The sequence below is a fragment of the Euleptes europaea genome, chromosome 1, assembly GCF_029931775.1.
Source record: "Euleptes europaea isolate rEulEur1 chromosome 1, rEulEur1.hap1, whole genome shotgun sequence".
NCBI classification, from domain to species: domain Eukaryota; kingdom Metazoa; phylum Chordata; class Lepidosauria; order Squamata; family Sphaerodactylidae; genus Euleptes; species Euleptes europaea.
The window spans coordinates 144,504,819-144,524,619 of NC_079312.1; the positions used below are offsets into that span (position 1 = coordinate 144,504,819).

Genomic DNA, 19,801 nt, shown 5'->3' on the forward strand with positions numbered 1-19,801 from the left:
AAGGTTTAGCTGTAACATCCCTAAAGGTACACTTGGCGGCTATTTCAGCCTTTCGTGACAATGTTGATGGTTACTCTTCTTTTCATGTAAGATGTTGAAAAGATTTCTGAAGGGTTTGTTTAACACGTACCCTCCAATTCCCCCTCTGGTTCCCCAGTGGAGTCGCTCCCTCGTTCCATCAGCTTTAACGTATAAACCATTTTACCCAGTGGCTACATGTAACCTGTCTTTTTTATCTTACGAAATGGTATTTCTTCTGGCCATCACTTCTGCATGAAGGATTGGAGAGTTGAGGGCACTAAGTTGTTCTCCCCCCTTTACTAGATTTCACAGAAATAAAGTGGTTCTACGCACAAGCTTAGGTTTTCTTCCTAAGGTAGTGTCTAGTTTTCACATGTCACAAGATGTTGTCCTTCCTGTGTTTTTCCCCTCTCCCACCTGCCCAGAGGAACAGACATTGTACACATTAGATGTGAGAAGGGCATTGCTGTTTTATTTACAACAAACCAAAGGCTTCCACAAATCAGACAGCCTGGTGGTATGTTTCTTAGGCCCAAGAAAGGGATGTACTGTCTCTTCTCAAACAATCTTTCATTGGATAGTCTCGACTATTAGATATGCCTACTCATTATTCAAACTCCCTTTCCAGTCAAATCCCTTTCCAGTCAAGGCTCATTCCACCAGGGCTCAGGCTGTGTCAGCAGCATTCACAGTGTTAACAACATGAGTATTGTTGTCAGACATAGACTTATTGAGGAAAGTAGCTTTTTGATAAGTATTCAAAATATTCTGCTGAGGTGTACCAGGGAGCAATTCCTTAGGGTAAAGGGATGAAGGGAATAAAGGATGTATTATAATCTTTAAAAACCCGAACAAGGAAAATGCCTTTTGAGTTCAAAAATTTCCTATTTCTTAAAAGCAAACTCGGGATAAATGAAGATCCGAAAGACACTAGGACTTTTTGAACCTGATTGCAACCATTAAGGCATTCCAATGATTTAACGTCTGTTTGTCTGGTGTGCTGACCGAAGAGATCTCTTAAATGTTTCCGGATAAGGAAAGGCGACCTCCAAGAGGGAGTAACTCCTCTATATCTACAAATCTGTATACAAATCATATTGGGTTGCAAGGTTAAGTTGTATGGCTTCTGTCTCAACTTGTCCCAAGCCTGGTTCTTCAGAGGGGAGCCCCCAGATTTATTTCCATGGAGGGTAGAGACACGGGTATTGTTAGCTGCCTTGGGTCCCAGTTTAAATGTTTTAAATAAATAAATTCTGATCTGCCAGCATTAAAATTAAATGTTCCTTCTTCATTGTGGGTTAGAAGTAGAAGGTACTGGGGGATGCAGATCTTTCTCTTGTTCTCCTCCCACCCAAGAGTCTTTTTTGACTATAAGAAAGTAGATCCCCTTAGTTGTGGGATGGAGGGGTGCTGCCCTTAGGGTGGGAGGGAACTAAGTTGCCCTGTCTTCCCTCTTTTATCCAATGCAATTAAATATATTAAGTGCAAAAAGGTGTACAGTGAAAACACATACAACAAACAATACACAAAATACAAAGGATCAAAAAGATAAGGTGCGTACTAAATGTTGTTGCTTATCAATGACTTGACAATTTCTTTTACAGAGTTCAAACTTCCAGGTAAGTGCAATTGTCCAAAAGATTTGAGGACATAGGAACAACTAGAACAGCTGGAAAAGATTTCAGATGAAATCTTTTCCAGCTGTTCTAGTTGTTCATATGTCCTCAAAACCTTTGGACAATTGCACTTACCTGGAAGTTTGAACTCTGTAAAAGAAATTGTCAAGTCATTGATAAGCAACAACATTTAGTACTTACCTTATCTTTTTGATCCTTTGTATTTTGTGTATTGTTGTTGTATGTGTTTTCACTGTACACCTTTTTGCACTTAATATATTTAATTGCATTGGAAATTAGTGTTTTTGTCTTCTTCATACTATACAGCACAGAGCCTTCTTTTTCTGGTTTTCCCTCTTTTATCAGCACTGCTCTGCTGAAGGAAGAGGTAGAAGGAGTGATTTACCGTATTTTTCGCTCCATAAGACACACTTTTTTCCTCCTCAAAAGTGAGGGGAAATGTCTGTGCGTCTTATAGAGCAAATGTGCGCACAGAGCTGGCTGGGCGTGCTGGGAGGCAGCCGGAGAAAGCCGCCTCGCGCCGTTCCAGCGCGCCCAGCCCGCTCTGTGCATCCGCCCAGCCCGCTCTGTGCGCCCGCCCACCTCCCAGCCTGCTCTGTGTGCCCGCCCACCTCCCAGCTGGGAAGCGGGGTGGGGGAGCACAGAGCCAGCTTGGCCCGCCCGCCTCCCAGCTGGGAAGCGGGGGGGAGCACAGAGCCAGCTTGGCGCTCCCGCCCGCCTCCCAGCCTGCTCTGTGTGCCCGCCTCCCAGCCCACTCTGTGCGCCCGCCCGCCTGTGCGCCCTCCCTCCTCCCAGCCTGCTTTGTGCGCCCGCCCGCCTCCCAGCCCGCTCTGTGCGCCCGCCCGCCTCCCAGCCTGCCCACCTCCCAGCCCGCTCTGTGCGCCCGCCCGCCTCCCAGCCCACTCTGTGCGCCCGCCCGCCTCCCAGCTGGGAAGCGGGGGGGAGCACAGAGCCGGCTTGGCGCGCCCGCCCGCCTCCCAGCCCGCTCTGGCGCCCACCCGCCTCCCAGGGCATTCACTCCATAGGACAAGTTTTTAGAGGAGGAAAACAAGATTTTTTCTTGTTTTCCTCCTCTAAAAACTAGGTGTGTCTTATGGAAAGGTGCGTCCTATGGAGCGAAAAATACGGTAACCCCCTTCCCCTTGCTTAGGGCAGCCCCCAACCTGCATGGCTATGAGTCCAGGCAAGTCCCTTGTCCCTGAGAATCTACTTTTCTGGATCATTTGATCCAGCCAGATCATTTTATCACAAGTTGTTTTGAGGGGTGGAATACAAATGTTTTAAAGCTTAAACAATGGAATTTAAAATAGTGTTGCTGTATATTTTATTGCTTTTGCTATGCAGGAAAAGCCAGGTCAGCAATTCTCAAAAGAATCTAAGGAAGTATCTTATTAAGTTTAAATGCAAAACACAGTAAGGCAAAGGAGTGGAAGGTTGCCACGTTACCATATCTCTCATTCCTACATTCTTATATTAGCCCAGTTGCTTTTACCAAGATGTGCAGCGGAAATATAGAAATTGGGAAGCAGCTGTGCTCACATATGACAGGATCCAAGACATAATGCTTAAAAAAATCTGTAACTGCTTTCAAATACACTAGTAAATTATATCACTGAATCTGATTTTAGGAGATGAAAAGTGCTAAAATATTTACAATGTTTACTTTGATTTTAGTGCATATTTAATCCTATATTATTTTGATTACCTAATATTTGTTGAGAAATATGTACACAGATCTAGCCTCTAAGTCATTTGGTGCAGGTTTTTAGAAACACAGGTAAAGATCGAGAGCATATTATTGAGCCCTCTGTATCATTTAAATTCTGTTACTTCTTGATGCCATAGATCAATTTTTGGGGCGATCCTTTTCTTCTACATAGATATTACTTGCTCTGTTTATTTTCAGTGCCTGACACTTCTAAGCCCATTGACTTCAGTGGACTTAGAATGGTGTAGCTGTTTAGGATAGCACTGAAGCTCCCTGATCGTAAGCCTTCTCCGTTTCAACTTTTATAGTGCAGTGCAACCTTGGGGAACCCCTGTTGATATTAATTACTTTTGATTTTTTTGTTTTTTAGGGTGGCAGTCAGGGTTTGACTGTGGTAATTCAGGGACAGGGCCAAACAACAGGCCAGTTACAGTTGATCCCGCAGGGTGTAACGGTAATACCAGGACCGGGACAACAGCTAATGCAAGCAGCTATGCCAAATGGTACAATTCAAAGATTTCTTTTCACCCCATTACCAGCAGCGGCTACTGCAGCTAGCCCAACGACTACAACAGTTTCCACTTCAACATCAGGTAGCTTTTTATATATGTATGTTTGTGTGTGTTAAATAGCAAATCTGTTAAATAGAAAATGCATTTCAGCTACTCATATTTAAAACAGTTTTGTACTTTAAATAAAAGTGATTACATTAGAAAAATGCTTTTAAGGCTTAGGAATGAGTAATGCTGTGTAGATGTTGCACTGGCTTCTTAAACCAGAGGAGGAAAATTGCATCTTGAACTTTTCCTCTGGCTTTGAACTAAAGGTGTGCTTTTGGCTTCCCAGCTCCAGGAGGACAGAAGCAAACTTCCCCAGCTCAGACACAAACACAGCCAGTGCCAGTGCTTCCGCCTGCTGAGCCCCAACCTCCGAGTCAGCCCCAGAGCATTCAAGCTGCATCTCAGCCCATAGCACAGCCACAGCCGACCCAATCTCCTCTTCAGGCTGACGCCCATGTTCCACCTGAAGCTCAGACTCCAGCTTCGCTTCCATGTCCAGTTATCTCTGAAGCACAGCCACTGGCAGAGCAGCCTGCTTTCACTCCAGCTGTTGTTCAGGCCCCATCCCAGAGCCACGTGCAAGGGCAGCCTTTAGCTCAAATTCAGAACCAGTCACAGACACTTGTACATCCACCAACTCCACCCAAAGTCCAAGCTATACGGCCGGCTCAGGTGCAGACCACAACCCAGGATCAAGTTCAGATGCCACCACACACCGCCATACAGATTCATACTCCACAGCCCCAGATTTCAACTTCAGTTCAGACTTTGTCTGTTGCCCCAAACTTAAACCAAGTTACCGTACAAGCTCAATGCCCTCCACTGCAAATTCAGCCGCCCCAGACAAAGGTGATTGCTGTACCCCAGCTTCAACAGCAAGTCCAGGTATTCTCCCATCTTCAGCCTCATGTCATGGCTCAGATAAAGGCCCAGCAAGGCGGAATGCCCCAGCAGATCAAGCTTCAGCTGCCTATTCAGATTCAGCAGGCAGGTCCAGTTCAGGCTCATCAGATTCAGAATGTGGTGACCGTCCAAGCCGCCAGCGTTCAGGAGCAACTGCAAAGGGTTCAGCAGCTCAGGGAGCAGCAGCAGCAGAAGAAAAAGCAGCAGCACATCGAAATTAAACGGGAACACTCCCTTCAGGCTTCCAATCAAAGTGACATAATCCAGAAACAGGTAAAGTTATCTGAAGGAAACTTAAGCCTTCCTCAGGCTTAAGTCATCCTTCAGTTTGCATGCTAGGTGGGTTGTGTGTGCATGAGGACCCCTTTGGCCTATGAATTAGGTTAACCCTCAGGGTCATTCCTTTATTAAACCACAGTGCACATCTGGCTTTGTAAATATAGCAAATGTTTTAAATAATTCTGTAATACAATGTTCTGTAGCATTTGGATCATTATTTACTGCATTGTTCTTTATTGCATCTTCAGATGGGAGGGGAAGGAACTTAAATCTGACTGCTCAGTCTTCTGCAGCATTGATACAGAGCAGACTTACTAGAAAAGAGGCACTTCAGAACAGTGCTATAGAATATTTGTTTTGGGATTGTCCATGCTTAGTTTTCACTTGTGTATCTAAAGTATGCTGAGGCAGTTGTACACAGGTGCCACATAGTGACAGCTATAACTTCACCTTAATTGTTTTGTTTGGAGCTAGAGATGGAAAATTGTGGAGCACCTTGGAGTCGGGGTTCAAACAGAATAGATCAGACAAAGGAGTGTCTCCAAGGAGTTTTTTTGAACTGTCCCTTCCATCCTTCCCTTTCCATCTAAAAGCTCTTCGTTAGGTTGGTTGTTTCTAGAGAATTGGTGGAGCCCGACAGACCCTCTTCTGCGGTTAGGCTTAGATGTCTTCTCACCCTTCTGTTGCTGAAGCCAGGCGAGGAGCCTTTCCTTCTGGACCTGTTCAGACTTTTTTTCTTAGCTGCCCTCAGCTGAACATAGGGTGAGCTTCATTCTCTCTGTAGCCAGTTCGCCACCTGTCTTGCCTTCCTCTTGTCTCAGACCTCTTCAGGTTCACAGCTGAGGGAGGCAAGAGTGCCTATTTCCTGCCCTCAAAATAACATAGATTAAGGCTTAACAAGTGAAGGCCACTTTCATTTTCCCAGTCATTCATTTAAATCTCTGCAGCGTTCTTGTTCTGAATTATTTAAAGGTTGTCAAGGGGCTCTTTAGTGTTGCTTCTTGCTCTCTAAAGTTTTCATTGCATTTGTTTTTCTGCCTTTAAGGTGGTAATGAAACATAATGCTGTGATAGAACATTTGAAACAGAAAAAGACATTGACCCCTGCTGAACGTGAAGAGAATCAGAGGTAATGCATATTTTTATTGATTAGATGTCAAATGTACTTGTTGCCTGTGTCAGTATTTTCCTTTTTGGTAGCATTTTGCTGGTTACAGTTGGCCTACTTGTGTGTGAGAAGTTGTACTTGCAGATAAACAGCCACTGTAGTGGCTGACATGGATCAGGATCTCTTATGGTAATGGGCAACAACTGGCTGGATTTGTTAGGAGAGCTGCACTACGATAGGTAAACAGGAAGGAGAGGTGACAAAAGATAAGAGGAAGAAGCTATATATTCCTGCGTATATTACTGCCTGGTAACCATTATGTTGATTTTAATATCATAGTAAAAAGCAGGAAACCTTTTCCAAGCCATACCTCTCATTTTTCAGTAAATAAATGAAATCAATGTTCAGCTACTTTCCCCAAACACTTCCTTCCTTCTGCTGCACTGTATTTTGCTGCACATTTACGTATGGACTTGATCCGCTCCTCCATACGCTAGTATTTTTAAGTGTTCTTGGAAATGAAAATGGTAGAAAGGAAAGAGCATTGTCTGAAGGCGTGTGATGCAGCAACCTCGCTAAAGCTTAGCAAGTAATGGGTGTTCTCGATGCCTGGATGGGAGGCTGCTTGGGAATCACATGTCTGCCACCTTGAGTTCCATGGTGAGGGAAACAGGAGGCATTCAGTGTAATAAGCAAAGTTGTGAATATAGAATATCTATTAATCGTGTGTGTGTGTTTGTACTGTAGACTATGCTAGAACACACTTCGAAGTACTAAAATAACTAGGGGGGTGGGCTCTGTGTGATGACAACAGAAGGTGGCATGGTCTAGCCCAATCTCATCAGATCTCAGAAGCTAAGCAGAGTCAATACCTGGATGGGAGGCCACTGACTGCAGAGGAAGGCCATGGCAAACCACGTCTGCTTCTCACTTGCCTTGAAACTCCCCTGTTGGGGTCACCATAAGTCTGTTGCAGCTTGACGGCACGTACGTGCATACATACATGTGGTGTAATTCCTACTTGAGATGTGTTGGGTTGCAGCTTTAACCCCAAATTTGAAGCCATTTTCACCTGCCTTTAAAGTTAAATGTGGTTAACATCGTCTTTCTGCTTCTTGATCACTTCACAATAATAATACCCTTTGTATTTCTTCTCCAGAATGATAGTGTGCAACCAGGTAATGAAATATATTCTAGATAAGATAGATAAAGAAGAAAAACAGGCAGCTAAGAAACGAAAGCGAGAAGAGAGTGTGGAACAGAAGCGTAGCAAACAGAATGCTACCAAACTCTCAGCTCTGCTCTTCAAACATAAGGAACAACTTAAAGCTGAAATATTGAAGAAGAGAGCACTTTTAGATAAAGACCTACAAATTGAAGTGCAGGTAAAATTATTGTCCTTCATGAGTTGTGTAGATTTTAGAGACTTGGCTCATTGTTTTTGTAGCCTGTGGCTTTAAGTCTATAAGACAAAGGTAAAGAGTTTTTACCATTTCACCGTGTCTTCCTTTTCTTCTATTACTCTGGGTTGGTGGACCAAGAACTCTGATGTCCTGTTAGTTTATTTTCATACGGTTATAATCTTAATTTGGTTGTTCCAAGTGGGTTTAATACAGTTGGAATTTCATGCATACCACAAAGCATGGTAGTGATTAGGGGATGGTAAATGTTTCACATGTTAAGTGGTGACCTGTTGCTCCTTAGCCACCTTGCTGTGGATTGGTACTGGATAATTAATATATTTGGCTGGTTTCTGTTTCTTAAAAAAGATTGTTAATTACCAAGCCAGATGCCTTTTTCTTCCTTTGCGCTGAGAGTGAAACTAATTTTAAAATGCTGTGAGTTTATTTTGGCACCTGCTATAAAAATAGAATGGTGTGATTGAACTATCATTTTTGTAGTTGTAGAGTGTTGGATCGGAGAGCCAGCGTGGTGTAGTGATTAAAGTGTCAGTCTAGGTTCTGGGAAACCCAGGTTCGAATCCCTACTCTGCCTTGGGCCAGTCACACTCTCAGCCTCTACCCTGGCAAGTATTTAGATGGGAAACCCCCAAGGAATACCAGAGGTGTGACGCAGAGGCAAACAATGGCAAACCACCTCTGAATGTCTCTTGCCTTGAAAACCCTGCCATAAATCAGCTGCAACTTGAAAGCAAAAAAAAAGAGTGTTGGATTAGGACTGGGGAGACTTGGGGTTCTGATTGTATCACCAGGGGGCCTTTGGCCAGTCTCTCAGCCTAACTTAACTCACAGGGTTGCTTCCTGGAGCTCCTTGAAGGAACAGAGGGATAAAAATGGAATAGATTGAGCGTTAGTACTGAGGCTGGTATTGGATTAAAAATTTGTATTTTGACGATGGCTTTCTTTTCCTTTTTATTTGAAACCTGCTGCTTATAAAGTCTTCAGGTCTCAGAAACAAATGCTTGGGTATTATAAAATTATATATATTAAATATGACAATCCAGAGCTATTTATTTGTAGTCTGAACATACTAATGGGTTTGACAAGTGTTTTGAGTGGTGCAGATTCTACCTTAAATTAATTCAATATTAATTTGCTGTTGGTAAATCCCAGATGTTGGTGTGCATGGTATCAAACTGCCTTGTGCCTTGGATTTCATATTTAGCTTATTTTCTCCATTTGAAGTAAGCTGATCAATTTCCTTCACTTACTTTTGAAATTCCCCTGTGTTACAAGAATCACATAGAAGGGAGTTCACAAAATACAAATTCGGTTGGCTGCTACTATCAATTTTACATAACTGGGTTTCATACAGATTTAATGTTGTAATCAAGATGGATTACTTTTCTGCTTCAGCTCACTTTTCTGCTTTGATTTTCTTAGGAAGAGCTAAAGAAAGACCTGGCTAAAATTAAGAAAGAAAAAGAAAGGGCCCAGGCAATGGCTGCAGCTGCTGCTGCCATACCTCCTCCTCCTCCACCGCCACCTCCTCCTCCTCCTCCACCGCCACCACACACTGCTAGTGTTGCATCAACAGCCACAGTCACCACTTCCATTTCATCCCACAAGAGAAAACGAGAGGAGGAGAAGGAGTCTTCATCTTCAAAATCTAAGAAAAAGAAAATGATTTCTACTACCTCAAAGGAATCCAAGAAGGACACAAAGCTTTACTGCATCTGCAAGACGCCTTATGATGAATCTAAGTGAGTGGTGCATGTTAAAAGTCAATATCATGCTTTAGTTTAGCTTCAGTAAATTCAGAGATCAATCCTAATCAGGTATACTTAGAATCCTAGTCAGGTCTGTTCAGTGGGTCTTACTCCCAGGAAAGCGTTCTTAAGATTGCACTGTTTGTTGCCTAACTTTAGTTCAGTGGTGGAGACAGCTACAAGAAGTGGGGTTGGAAGTTCTAGAAATCAGAAGCTTATGCAATCACTAAGAAGGTACTGAAGATTTAAATATTCAGGATTCTATTTTTCAGTGCCAGTCTATTACCTTTTGTGATTCATATCTTATCCATTTGCATGTTTCCATTTTATGACCTCTCACATTGCACATATTTTATTTTGCTTTTATTCTTTCCTTTATTGGCTGGTCTTCCATTAGGCTGTGTGCCTTCTTGAAAGATACTTTGTTGTATATCTGCATTTAGGAAATAAGCATTTATTCTTTAACCTGCAATAGAGATTCCAAGTTAGTGTGCTGCAGTACATTTTGTTCAATATTTCAAGCAATTTCTTCATGTTATTAAAATTTTGCATTTAGTTTTTTGTTTAAAACCAAATATTTTGGGTACATCAAAGTACTTAACAGAATAAACTGCAGTTCACTCTAAAAAGATTTTGTTATAATAATAATAAAAATTCCCATATATACGAAGGTCCCAGAAGGTGTTTTGACTTGTAGTCACTTGCGTTTGGGAACCCAAGTATTAAATGTTGTTGTTATTTGAACATTCCTTAAATTGCTGAACAAGCAATTGATAAGAGGTAGAAACAAACCCTTCAGCTATGATCACAGTATCAAAATGAAGTGTCAGTTTTGAATTTCTACTAAAAGTAAATTTTGTGAATAAAGCATACTTTCACTAAAATTCAAAATTGACACTTCATTTCGATACTGTAATCATAGCTGAAGGGTTTGTTTCTACCTCTTAAATTGCTTGTTTAGCGCTAATTTCTATAGCATTCTATAGCCAATATTAGAATGTTTGCTGGTGGCTATTGCATATTTATGGATGGGAGATACCCATATCTAGTCTGCCATTTCTTAAACTGTACTTTATAGAGGGCTTTACGAATGCATATACATTTCTATTGTATATAATTGAGTTCTTCAGCCTCTTTGGTTAGTAATATATTGAACATCGTTTAGAACATGGCTTATAGCAGTATTTTTTCATGGACTTCAGTAAATGTAGAGATTAAATGATGACAGCTGTGTTCTAGCAGAGTGAGCAAACATCATTTTACTGAGGTACAGAAGTTAGAGCTTAACACTGTAATTCAGTCTATCTTTTCTCTATTACAAAATACAGTAAAGGAAAACTGCAGCTTAAGTAATAGATTTGAAATTAATTTCGCTTCTTGGAAGAAAAAACACACTGCGTATGATCCCCCAGACTCTTCTCCTGTACATTTTTCATTTGTTTTAAATAGACTTGTCTACAAGTGAATGGATTGATTACTTTGTATTTATTTTTTAAAATACAGTGTTGTAAGAAATAAAAGGTAAAGGTCCTCTGTGCAAGCACCGGGTCATTCTTGACCCATGGGGTGACGTCACATCCCAATGTTTACTAGGCAGACTTTGTTTACTGGGTGGTTTGCCACTGCCTTCCCCAGTCATCTTCCCTTTACCCCCAGCAAGCTGGGTCCTCATTTTACCGACCTCGGAAGGATGGAAGGCTGAGTCAACCTTGAGCCGGCTACCTGAAACCAACTTCCGTCGGGATCGAACTCAGGTTGTGAGCAGAGCTTGGACTGCAGTACTGCAGCTTACCACTCTGCGCCACGGGGCTCCTTTTGTAAGAGATAAGAAGATATTTATTCTTCAGTTCTGTATTCTTGGACAGTTTCTAAGGAGATCAGATAATGTTCAAATTATGGGTCAGGGGCTTGGATCCAGTGATGTGCAAGTGGAAATATAAACAGACTTAGCACAGTTCCACTTGTGCAAGATCTTGTACAACACCTAGCAGTTTCCTCCCTATCTAGTATAGACTGTGTAAACACCTACCTCTTTGTTTCATGTCCTGTTCACTAGTTGCAAACAGGTACCTAGTTTTTCGACAGTTGGTTCAATAAGTCATAAGTCTGTTTGTTGGTGTTTTACAGGTTACCTCACTGCATTCCTTCTTAACTATAGAGTACCATTGACTTTTTGCATATCCTTGTTCTCACAATGAATGCCTGCCAGACAGATGCTTCAGATGTCTAACTTTGCTGTGTTTCAGCTTTCCTCAAATACAGCCATTTTTGGGGTGGGGGTGAATTAGAAACTCATCTAGGAGTGGGCTTCTAATCTACCCCCAATCACTGCATGGGGGGAATTCGATCTAGACAATTTTAAAAGAAATCCTCAGAGATTCATAGAATGTTTACACTAAAACAAAGCAGACATTGTATTATAGCTCATATCTTGGCCTATAGGCAGCACTAAAAATAATAATAATCATGAATCCACTGCTTTGCAGTGCTGCAATAACACAAAAACATGGATTGGAACTACTGATCCTCGTGGATCCTCATGATTTTTACATGAGGTTACCCAAAACTCATTGGAAGATTGCATATTGCATCCATGTCAACACATTGCACAATAAAAAGCATGGATCTAGGGCTTTGTGCTCACTAAGAGTGTATTTCTAATTCACCCCCCATTACCCTCCAAGTTGCTAATGGCCTCTGATTCATTTGAATTGGCTACATACGCAGTTTTATGAAAACCCAGTGCAAACCAATTTGGCCTATATTCACAGCTGTTCAGAATGAACCAAATAGATTGAGTCTGCTTAACACTTTTGAATATGGTATGTTCAACAGTTTATGGTGAAATTTACAATGTCCCTAATATGGTATATCACCCGGAAATTGGTTGCACAAGCTCTTGCACAAGCAAAAATGTAAGTGGGAATACACTCAGATTGGTGGTGAAAACTGCCAAGTTGCAGCCAACTTAAGGTGACTCTCTTGGTTTTCAAGGCAACAGATGAACAGAGGCCGTTTGCTTTTGCCTGCCTCTGCGTAGCAACCCTTGACCGTCTCCCATCCACATAATAACTAGGGCTGACCCTACTTATCTTCCTAGATTGATGAGATTGGGCTAACCTGGGCCATCCAAGTCAGGGCAGTAAGATTAACTTAGTGCAAACAGCTGTTGGGGTCTTTTCTTGAGTTTCTGCTTGCCTAAGAGCTCTAGCCCAAGTAGAAATTTTGCGCTGGATCCAACACTATATATTTAGTTACAGTAATGGGTCTTGTTGGTATAATGTTTTTACTTTCATGAGATGGAAGTGTGTTAATAAATCATACTACGTTCTAGAAATGTTATCCTATATAACTGTGGTCTCCGTGTAAAACTCTAAGATGGCCTAGGGCTAAGGCATGCAGGGCGAGCATGTAGGAATCATAGTGATGTTCTTAGTATTTAAAATCTTGATGGAAAGTAAGACAGGCAAATCAGTCATGAGCCAAACTGTATTGCCATTATCAGTTACTGACTTGGCTCAAGCAACATGACAAATTAGGCTTTGCCATCCAAACCATAGTTTAATCGTGGTTTGGAGGGCAGGAGACAAGATGTAGGGGGTTACCGCACTTTGTATTCCCCACGATGTATTAAGAGTTTGAAAATGTTATAAAAACACCGCTTTAAAAGGGTTTTTGGATACCACCGCTTATGAATGGTTGGAAGACGTCTTCACAGCTAAAGGGGCCAAACAAAGTGCAAACAGTGTTTTTTATAACGTTTTCAAACTCTTAATACATCGGTGGGAATACACAGAAAGTGCGAACAGTATTTTTTATAACATTTTCAAACTCTTAATACATTGCTGGGAATACAAGTGCGGTAACCCCCTTAGTTTGTGGTTTGGAAGTAATTATAATAGAAGTGATAATGATAATAGAAGGTTACCATAGAAGTGTTTCACATATTTAAATATGAAGAGAGGGGGAAGGGAGAAAGAATGTGTGAGATAAGGTTCATTCCCTGGGCTTATTAACATAGGAAGAAACTACAGTTTGCTGTTATCAGGCCTTCCATGTAGCAAAGGCGTTTAGACAGTAATTGTTGGCTGGGACTTCTGTGGAAGACAAGCAGGAAAAAAGGGATAATCTGAAGATCTTGAAGAACTTGTAGCTTCTTGAAGAACTTATAACAGAAGAAGAATTCAGCAATACTCCAAAGAGTTTAGTGGTACTTGATGGAAATCATAGTAAGACCTATGTTCCATGCCTAACAAAACTAAGTTTTTACAAAGAGAATGGATATTGTGTGGCACTGCGGCAGAGTTTGGGGTTAGAATCAACCACTCTGTGTGTGTTAAGTGCCATCAAGTCACTTCTGACTCATAGCGACCCTATGAATCAATGTCTTCCAAAACATCCTATCTTTAACAGCCTTGCTCAGATCTTGCAAATTGAGGGCTGTGGCTTCCTTTATAGAGTCAATCCATCTCTTGTTGGGTCTTCCTCTTTTCCTGCTGCCCTCAACCGCTCTACAGGTAGATTAATAATAATGTTAATTAAAATACTATGCAAAAGTAGGGCAGTGAACTGAAGGTCACCCTGAGGATATATTCCATCAGCTAGGGTCATTTCTTCTTCACCATAATTCTTCTAGTCATAAAGGTGGATCCTGTGATCCATGCATGGACTGGAGCTTGTGAAACCAAACTTTCTCACCTTCAGTTTTAACTCCCATGCCCTCAAAATGCTGTCCCTGGCATTCAAGGGACTCCAAGGAATAACACAGGGTGCAGTGTTGGAAACACAGTGGAAGAGGGGAATTGTCTCCCATGAATTAGTCCTTTGCCAGGAGAAATAATCCATAGGATCTAACTCAGAAAGCTTATGGTTTTGTGAGGTTATTGATGGAATTGAGGTTTTTTTTAAACTGTGGTCTGTCACATAGTGTTGTCAGAATAGATATTCTGAAAGGAATAGTTTACATTTTTCAGTTTAAGATGTCACATTCCATTGTTTTCAAACTGAAATTTACAATTTACATCTACTTGTCCCATTTTCCTTCATGTCATGTTATACCAATATGTATTTTACACATGGCTGGTATGCATGCTCCTTTTAGTGTACCTGTAACTTCTAGTTGTGTGTGCGCTTTGCTTGTTTTTAAAAACAGAGAGCTACATTTTCAAATCTTAATGTTCCACTGTGTTCAAATGGTTTGTCAGCTACAATTTTGAAAATGTAGGCCTTTTTTTGGGGGCCTTGTCTTTGTGGAGACATTTTGCATTTTTCAGAATCAAATGCATATTGATTGACCCCTTTTAAACCCAATTGTCTACAAAATAGGCACCAGAGAACTATGTACACTACATCAGTATCAGACATTAGCCTTAGAAGCTTAGCAAAGTTGGGAAATTAAGTCAGAACATTTCAGAGAACAGGTTAGTAAGTGCCATGCCATTTGAAATGACAATTACATTGTCATTTTCATTGTGAATACTTTTAGGTTCTATATTGGCTGTGATCTTTGTACTAACTGGTATCATGGAGAATGTGTTGGCATCACAGAAAAGGAGGCTAAGAAAATGGATGTGTACATCTGTAATGATTGTAAACGGGCACAAGAGGGCAGCAGTGAGGAATTGTACTGTATCTGCAGAACACCTTATGATGAGTCACAGTGAGTTCTGACAAGAACCTCTTATTGAATATTTAGGTAGCAAACTGCTCTGAGTTTGTTTCTTAAACAAAAAAAATAATTGTTCCACATGTTGTATCTAGTGATGTGACTTTTTAAAAGAAAGTAATCTCTGAAATATTACTCTGAATCATGTATGTTTAATACACACAGTAAAGGAGGCTTTATTGTTAATAAAACATTGTGATATTTAAAGTAGGCTAATTCACTGACCTGTTGCAACAAGGTTCTGACAAAATACCATCATAGCTGGAGCTCCTAATTTATTGCATTCTATGTTGTGTTTGATTTAGACTAGAGAAGTACTTATAATAAAAGATATCTGGGTAGTACTGAGAAGTCTGTTATGTGTACTTTCATAAAATATTGCAGGGATCTTTATTCCAAATTTCTGCAGACATATGAAAAACAGTTAAACAGAGTAGAAAAGAAACCTGTGATAATTCTAATTGCAAAATGTTTGATTTTTTAAAACTCTGTTTTGTTCCTTTTAGCTTCAGAATTGCTTATGGCTGAAGATATTTTATTTGCTTGAAATTAATTGTCTTTGAGAATGGTGATACTGGCAGTTTTACTTCACAGTGAATACTGTTTAATTTTTGTTAATACACGGATAGCTTAGTGAGCATGTGTAAAATTTAAGTAACCTGTTTAAATGTAATATAGTTGTTCTTTAAACCAAATGAAAGACTTTCATAAAGAAGAAAGGATGTTAAATAGCTGTCTTTGGAATCTTACAGATTTTACATTGGCTGTGACCGATGTCAGAACTGGTATCATGGGCGCTGCGTTGGTATTTTGCAAAGTGAGGCAGATCTCATTGATGAGTATGTCTGTCCACAGTGTCAGTCAACTGAAGATGCTATGACCGTACTCAGTCCCTTGACGGATAAAGATTATGAGGGGCTGAAGAGAGTCCTACGTTCATTACAAGTAAGAATAAGCACATTTAAATGGGCTTGTACTAGATGGTTACCAGGATCAGGGTGTGGAACATCATCAACATATCAAACATTAACAATAAAAGTAATAATTCTAAAATTAAACAATAAACCCCAATTAAAAATGCTTAAAAACTCCAGATGGCACTTAATTTTACCTGTTGTGCCCGGAATAAGCAGCAGGTTGCCCCCCCCCCCCAATAATGAGAATAACATAGAACAGGGGGGGATAGGGAGGCCAGCAGAGAATGATATCTACAGCTGTCCTCAACTGTAGGCCTGGCAGAAAAGCTCTGTCTTGCAGAGCTGTGGAACTCTTTAAGGTCCTGCAGGGCCCTGATGTCATCAGACAGAGCATTCCACCAGGCCGGTGCCAGGGCCAAAAAGGCCCTGGCTCTCGTTGAGGACAGCCGCATACTCTTACTGTGTTACTGTGATAGGATCTAATTAGTCTGCGAAGGTGAAAAGCATGCCTGAGAGAGGTGTACAAATACCTCTGTCCAGGAATGGACTCAGACGCCACGGTCTCTGCTGCAATGTCAGAGTCCGTCCCGGCCGTCAAAGCCAATGGCCTAAGCACAGAGGCCTTTCTGGCTTCCTCTGCCAGCCCTAACCAGAAAATCCCAGCCCCACTTACCTACTGGGGGGGCAAGAGCCGTTGCCCACAGCACCCACAGTTCAGGGGGGTACTGGCCCTGCCCCTTCGCCAACTCAGTGGAAGGTGCAGCAGCAGAACCCTCCTCCCCAAGGCCAGCAGCCCTGCAAAAGGACTGGCTGCCAGGCAAGGAGGAGAAGCTGCTGAATGCCTACACCTGGGAGGCAAGATCCCAGGTGGAGGGAGCGAGGGAATGCCAGCAGAGCTGGGGAAGACAGCTCTTGAGGAGCCCTGGGAGGACCGGGAGAGCCAGACCCAGGCTGTGACAACCATTGGTTAACAGAGGCACAGGGGGAAAGGAAAGCACCTGGGAGAAAGGGGTGAGGGCTAGGATTAAAGGGGGAGAGAGGGATAAAAGGCAGCAGAACAAGCCATACCGGGGAGGAGAGTGGACTGAAGCCTGACCCTGAGAGAGACCAGTAGGCAGGTGTCCTGGGCAGTCTGAGATAGGAGAAAGGTGTCTCCAGGGCCTCTGCCCTTTCTGAGGCTGGCTCAGGTAGGGGAGCGCATCATTGGCAAGACGTAGGAAGAGGGAAAGAGCTCAGTGGGCGGTGCCCCGACTTACAACCTCCCTCTAAAAGCAGAGCAGACTGCTTCACAAAGCTGTCCAGAACGTTTGAAACCATGGAAATACATGCAATACCTATTTCCTTATCAAGGCTGAATTGATTTTACTGCTTTAACAACATAAAAGGCATCATTTATAACTAAGTGTATAAAATTGTACTGTTTGGCACATTTATGAAATTTAAAAGTATAACTGCCTTTCCCCCCCCTGTATAAGCATATTTGCAAATATATCCAGTATTAGGGATAGGAAGATGCAAACTGCTTCCTTGGCACGTGTATCGTAATTTTTTGCCATTGAGAAGTAGGAAACAATAAAAGTTGAACATAGAGAACACACATCTTATAGTAAAGTAAGTATGTTTGGGTGAAAAGAGTCCCATACATCCATCTTGGGGCTGGCAGCACAGCATATTTGGATAGTAAGTTAAACTTTATAACATTGAAAACACTTAATTTTTCAGTAGTGTATTGTCATACTGCATATTAATTGTGGACAACATTAATAATATTTAAACAATATATGCTTGAAAATACCTTGTATATGTCTACACAGGAAAATGAAAGACAAGTCCAGTGGCACCTTGAAAGACTAACTTAAACATTTATTCCAGCCAAGCCAGAGGATGCATGAAGTGTACATCCATAGCCGTCATCTATACTTGAAGTTACAAGCAAGATAAGGGTAGGAGTGGGGACATGTTAACAAAGATAAGTCATTTAGCTTAAAATGTTTCTGCTGGAATAAATATTGTTAGTCCTTTAGGTGTCTCTGGACTTTCATTTTACTGTGACTAGCACTGCAACCTCTGAAGAGTACAAGAATTTGCATTATCTAATGCTGTAAATTGTCTTACGTGAAAATCTTCATACTACACATTCTGGTTACGTGTAGCATTGTATTAAAAAGCATTTCATTCATTCCAAAAAGAAGAAAAAGTCCATAAGAGTTTTGTTCAGCACTCTACCAAACTTTCAGTTTTACCATTGGAAAACTTGAAAAAAGCCTTCAGGAAAAAATAATTTTTCAGGCCTTTACATTTCTGCCCCATCCTGGTATGATGGCAGCTCACATATTTTAGGCTTAGAGTAAAAGGGGTTGATTCAGTGGGTGAAATAATGCATTTTGCCACCTTTTCCAAAACAGGCTCACAAGATGGCGTGGCCATTTCTAGAACCAGTAGATCCCAATGATGCTCCAGATTATTACGGCGTCATCAAAGAACCGATGGGTGAGTGTGTTCTTGGTCATCTGGGTTTACTTGTTTCTCCTTCAGTCCCCTTAGTTACTTGTCTGATAGTTAGATTACAAGACTGCAAATGGGATCTGTCTCTTAAAAATTATTTTTGTAAAATGCTTAGTTGAAGATGCTACATAAGTTGTTGTCTATTGTTACTTTCAAATTAATAACAAACTCACAGAGCTTTAGCTTAGAAGAATCTTAATTACATAATGGAATAGCTGACTTTTTTGTATGTTTATTGAGAGAAAGAGATCTGTACATTTTTATGATGGGAGTTCTCTAGTTTCAAAATCTGATAAATTTTATGTAGCATCAGCTTCCCACTTCACAAGTAAACATAAGCAGAGCCTGCTGGATCAGACCTCTGGTCCATCTATTCCAACATATCGTTTTACACAGCACCCAGTTGGTTGCCCTGGTGACAGCTGTATTCATGTGGGGAAATGTTGTATGTTAACAAACCTGTGAGGGTGCCAATCTGCCATAGTCATTACATTGTGAAACAGCCTTTGTAGAGAAGTTTGCCAGATGTCATCCTTGGGTCCATTGTGCTAGGTGGAAAATGTCTTAGTTTCAGAAAGTAGTATCTGGTTTTATTAGTGCCGTGTTTTTAGAAGCAGTGTTGTTGCTTATTTCATATAGATACATTGATTTTAGTAGTTTTCACTCTGAAGGTTGCTTTGAGTATATTTTTATAGAAATTTTATACATGCATTTATGTTTAAAATAGAAATACATTCATGCAGCAGCCCTCAGGGAAGGCTTTGTTTGCTAAGGAGTAGAATGGGAGTGTAAAGTGAATGTTGGGGAAGACTGTATAGGTTTGAAAAACAGATCTGTTCCCTCTGAATGATTAAGAAGCAAGGTTTTGAATGGTTTCTCTCTCTGTCCGTCCCCTGTCCCCTGCTTTTATCTGCTTTTTGCTTTCCATTCTTTGTGCTCACTATGCTGGTTACAAAACTGGATCCTTTGTCACAGTTAGTTCTATGTGTGGCTGGCTGTGCATGTCAGTGGCAACTAATTGACATATCTTGACAGTGTTCTGAAATGAAATAACAAGCAAACCGTATAAGCCAAACGAGCTACAAATTAAGTATATTTATATGTCCTCTTTGCTTAGAGTAATTTAAGAAAGGAAAACAAAGGCAGGATTATAAGGATGTCAGATTCAAGTAGTCTTTAATAGGAATGCAAGAGAGCTCATTAAATTCTCCATAAACGAATCATTACACCCTGATAAGACGCACACCCACACACTGAATGTTCAAAATTGTTCTTATCAGTTGCAAAGAGGAAGGGGGCAGTTAAGGGTTTTATTTCATTCTGTATTCTT

At 41.2% G+C, this 19,801-nt stretch overlaps 1 protein-coding gene across 1 annotated transcript in view; it reads left to right on the plus strand.

Annotated features, from left to right (window-relative positions):
• BPTF (bromodomain PHD finger transcription factor) overlaps nt 1–19,801 on the plus strand; it is a 128,628-nt gene that overhangs the window by 106,031 nt on the left and 2,796 nt on the right. The window contains exons 23-30 of the mRNA XM_056866895.1: nt 3,737–3,959; nt 4,213–5,102; nt 6,154–6,236; nt 7,375–7,600; nt 9,059–9,378; nt 14,870–15,043; nt 15,802–15,994; nt 18,372–18,456. Of these exons, the coding sequence (XP_056722873.1) occupies nt 3,737–3,959; nt 4,213–5,102; nt 6,154–6,236; nt 7,375–7,600; nt 9,059–9,378; nt 14,870–15,043; nt 15,802–15,994; nt 18,372–18,456 (2,194 nt within the window). The remainder of the gene's footprint in view (nt 1–3,736; nt 3,960–4,212; nt 5,103–6,153; nt 6,237–7,374; nt 7,601–9,058; nt 9,379–14,869; nt 15,044–15,801; nt 15,995–18,371; nt 18,457–19,801) is intronic.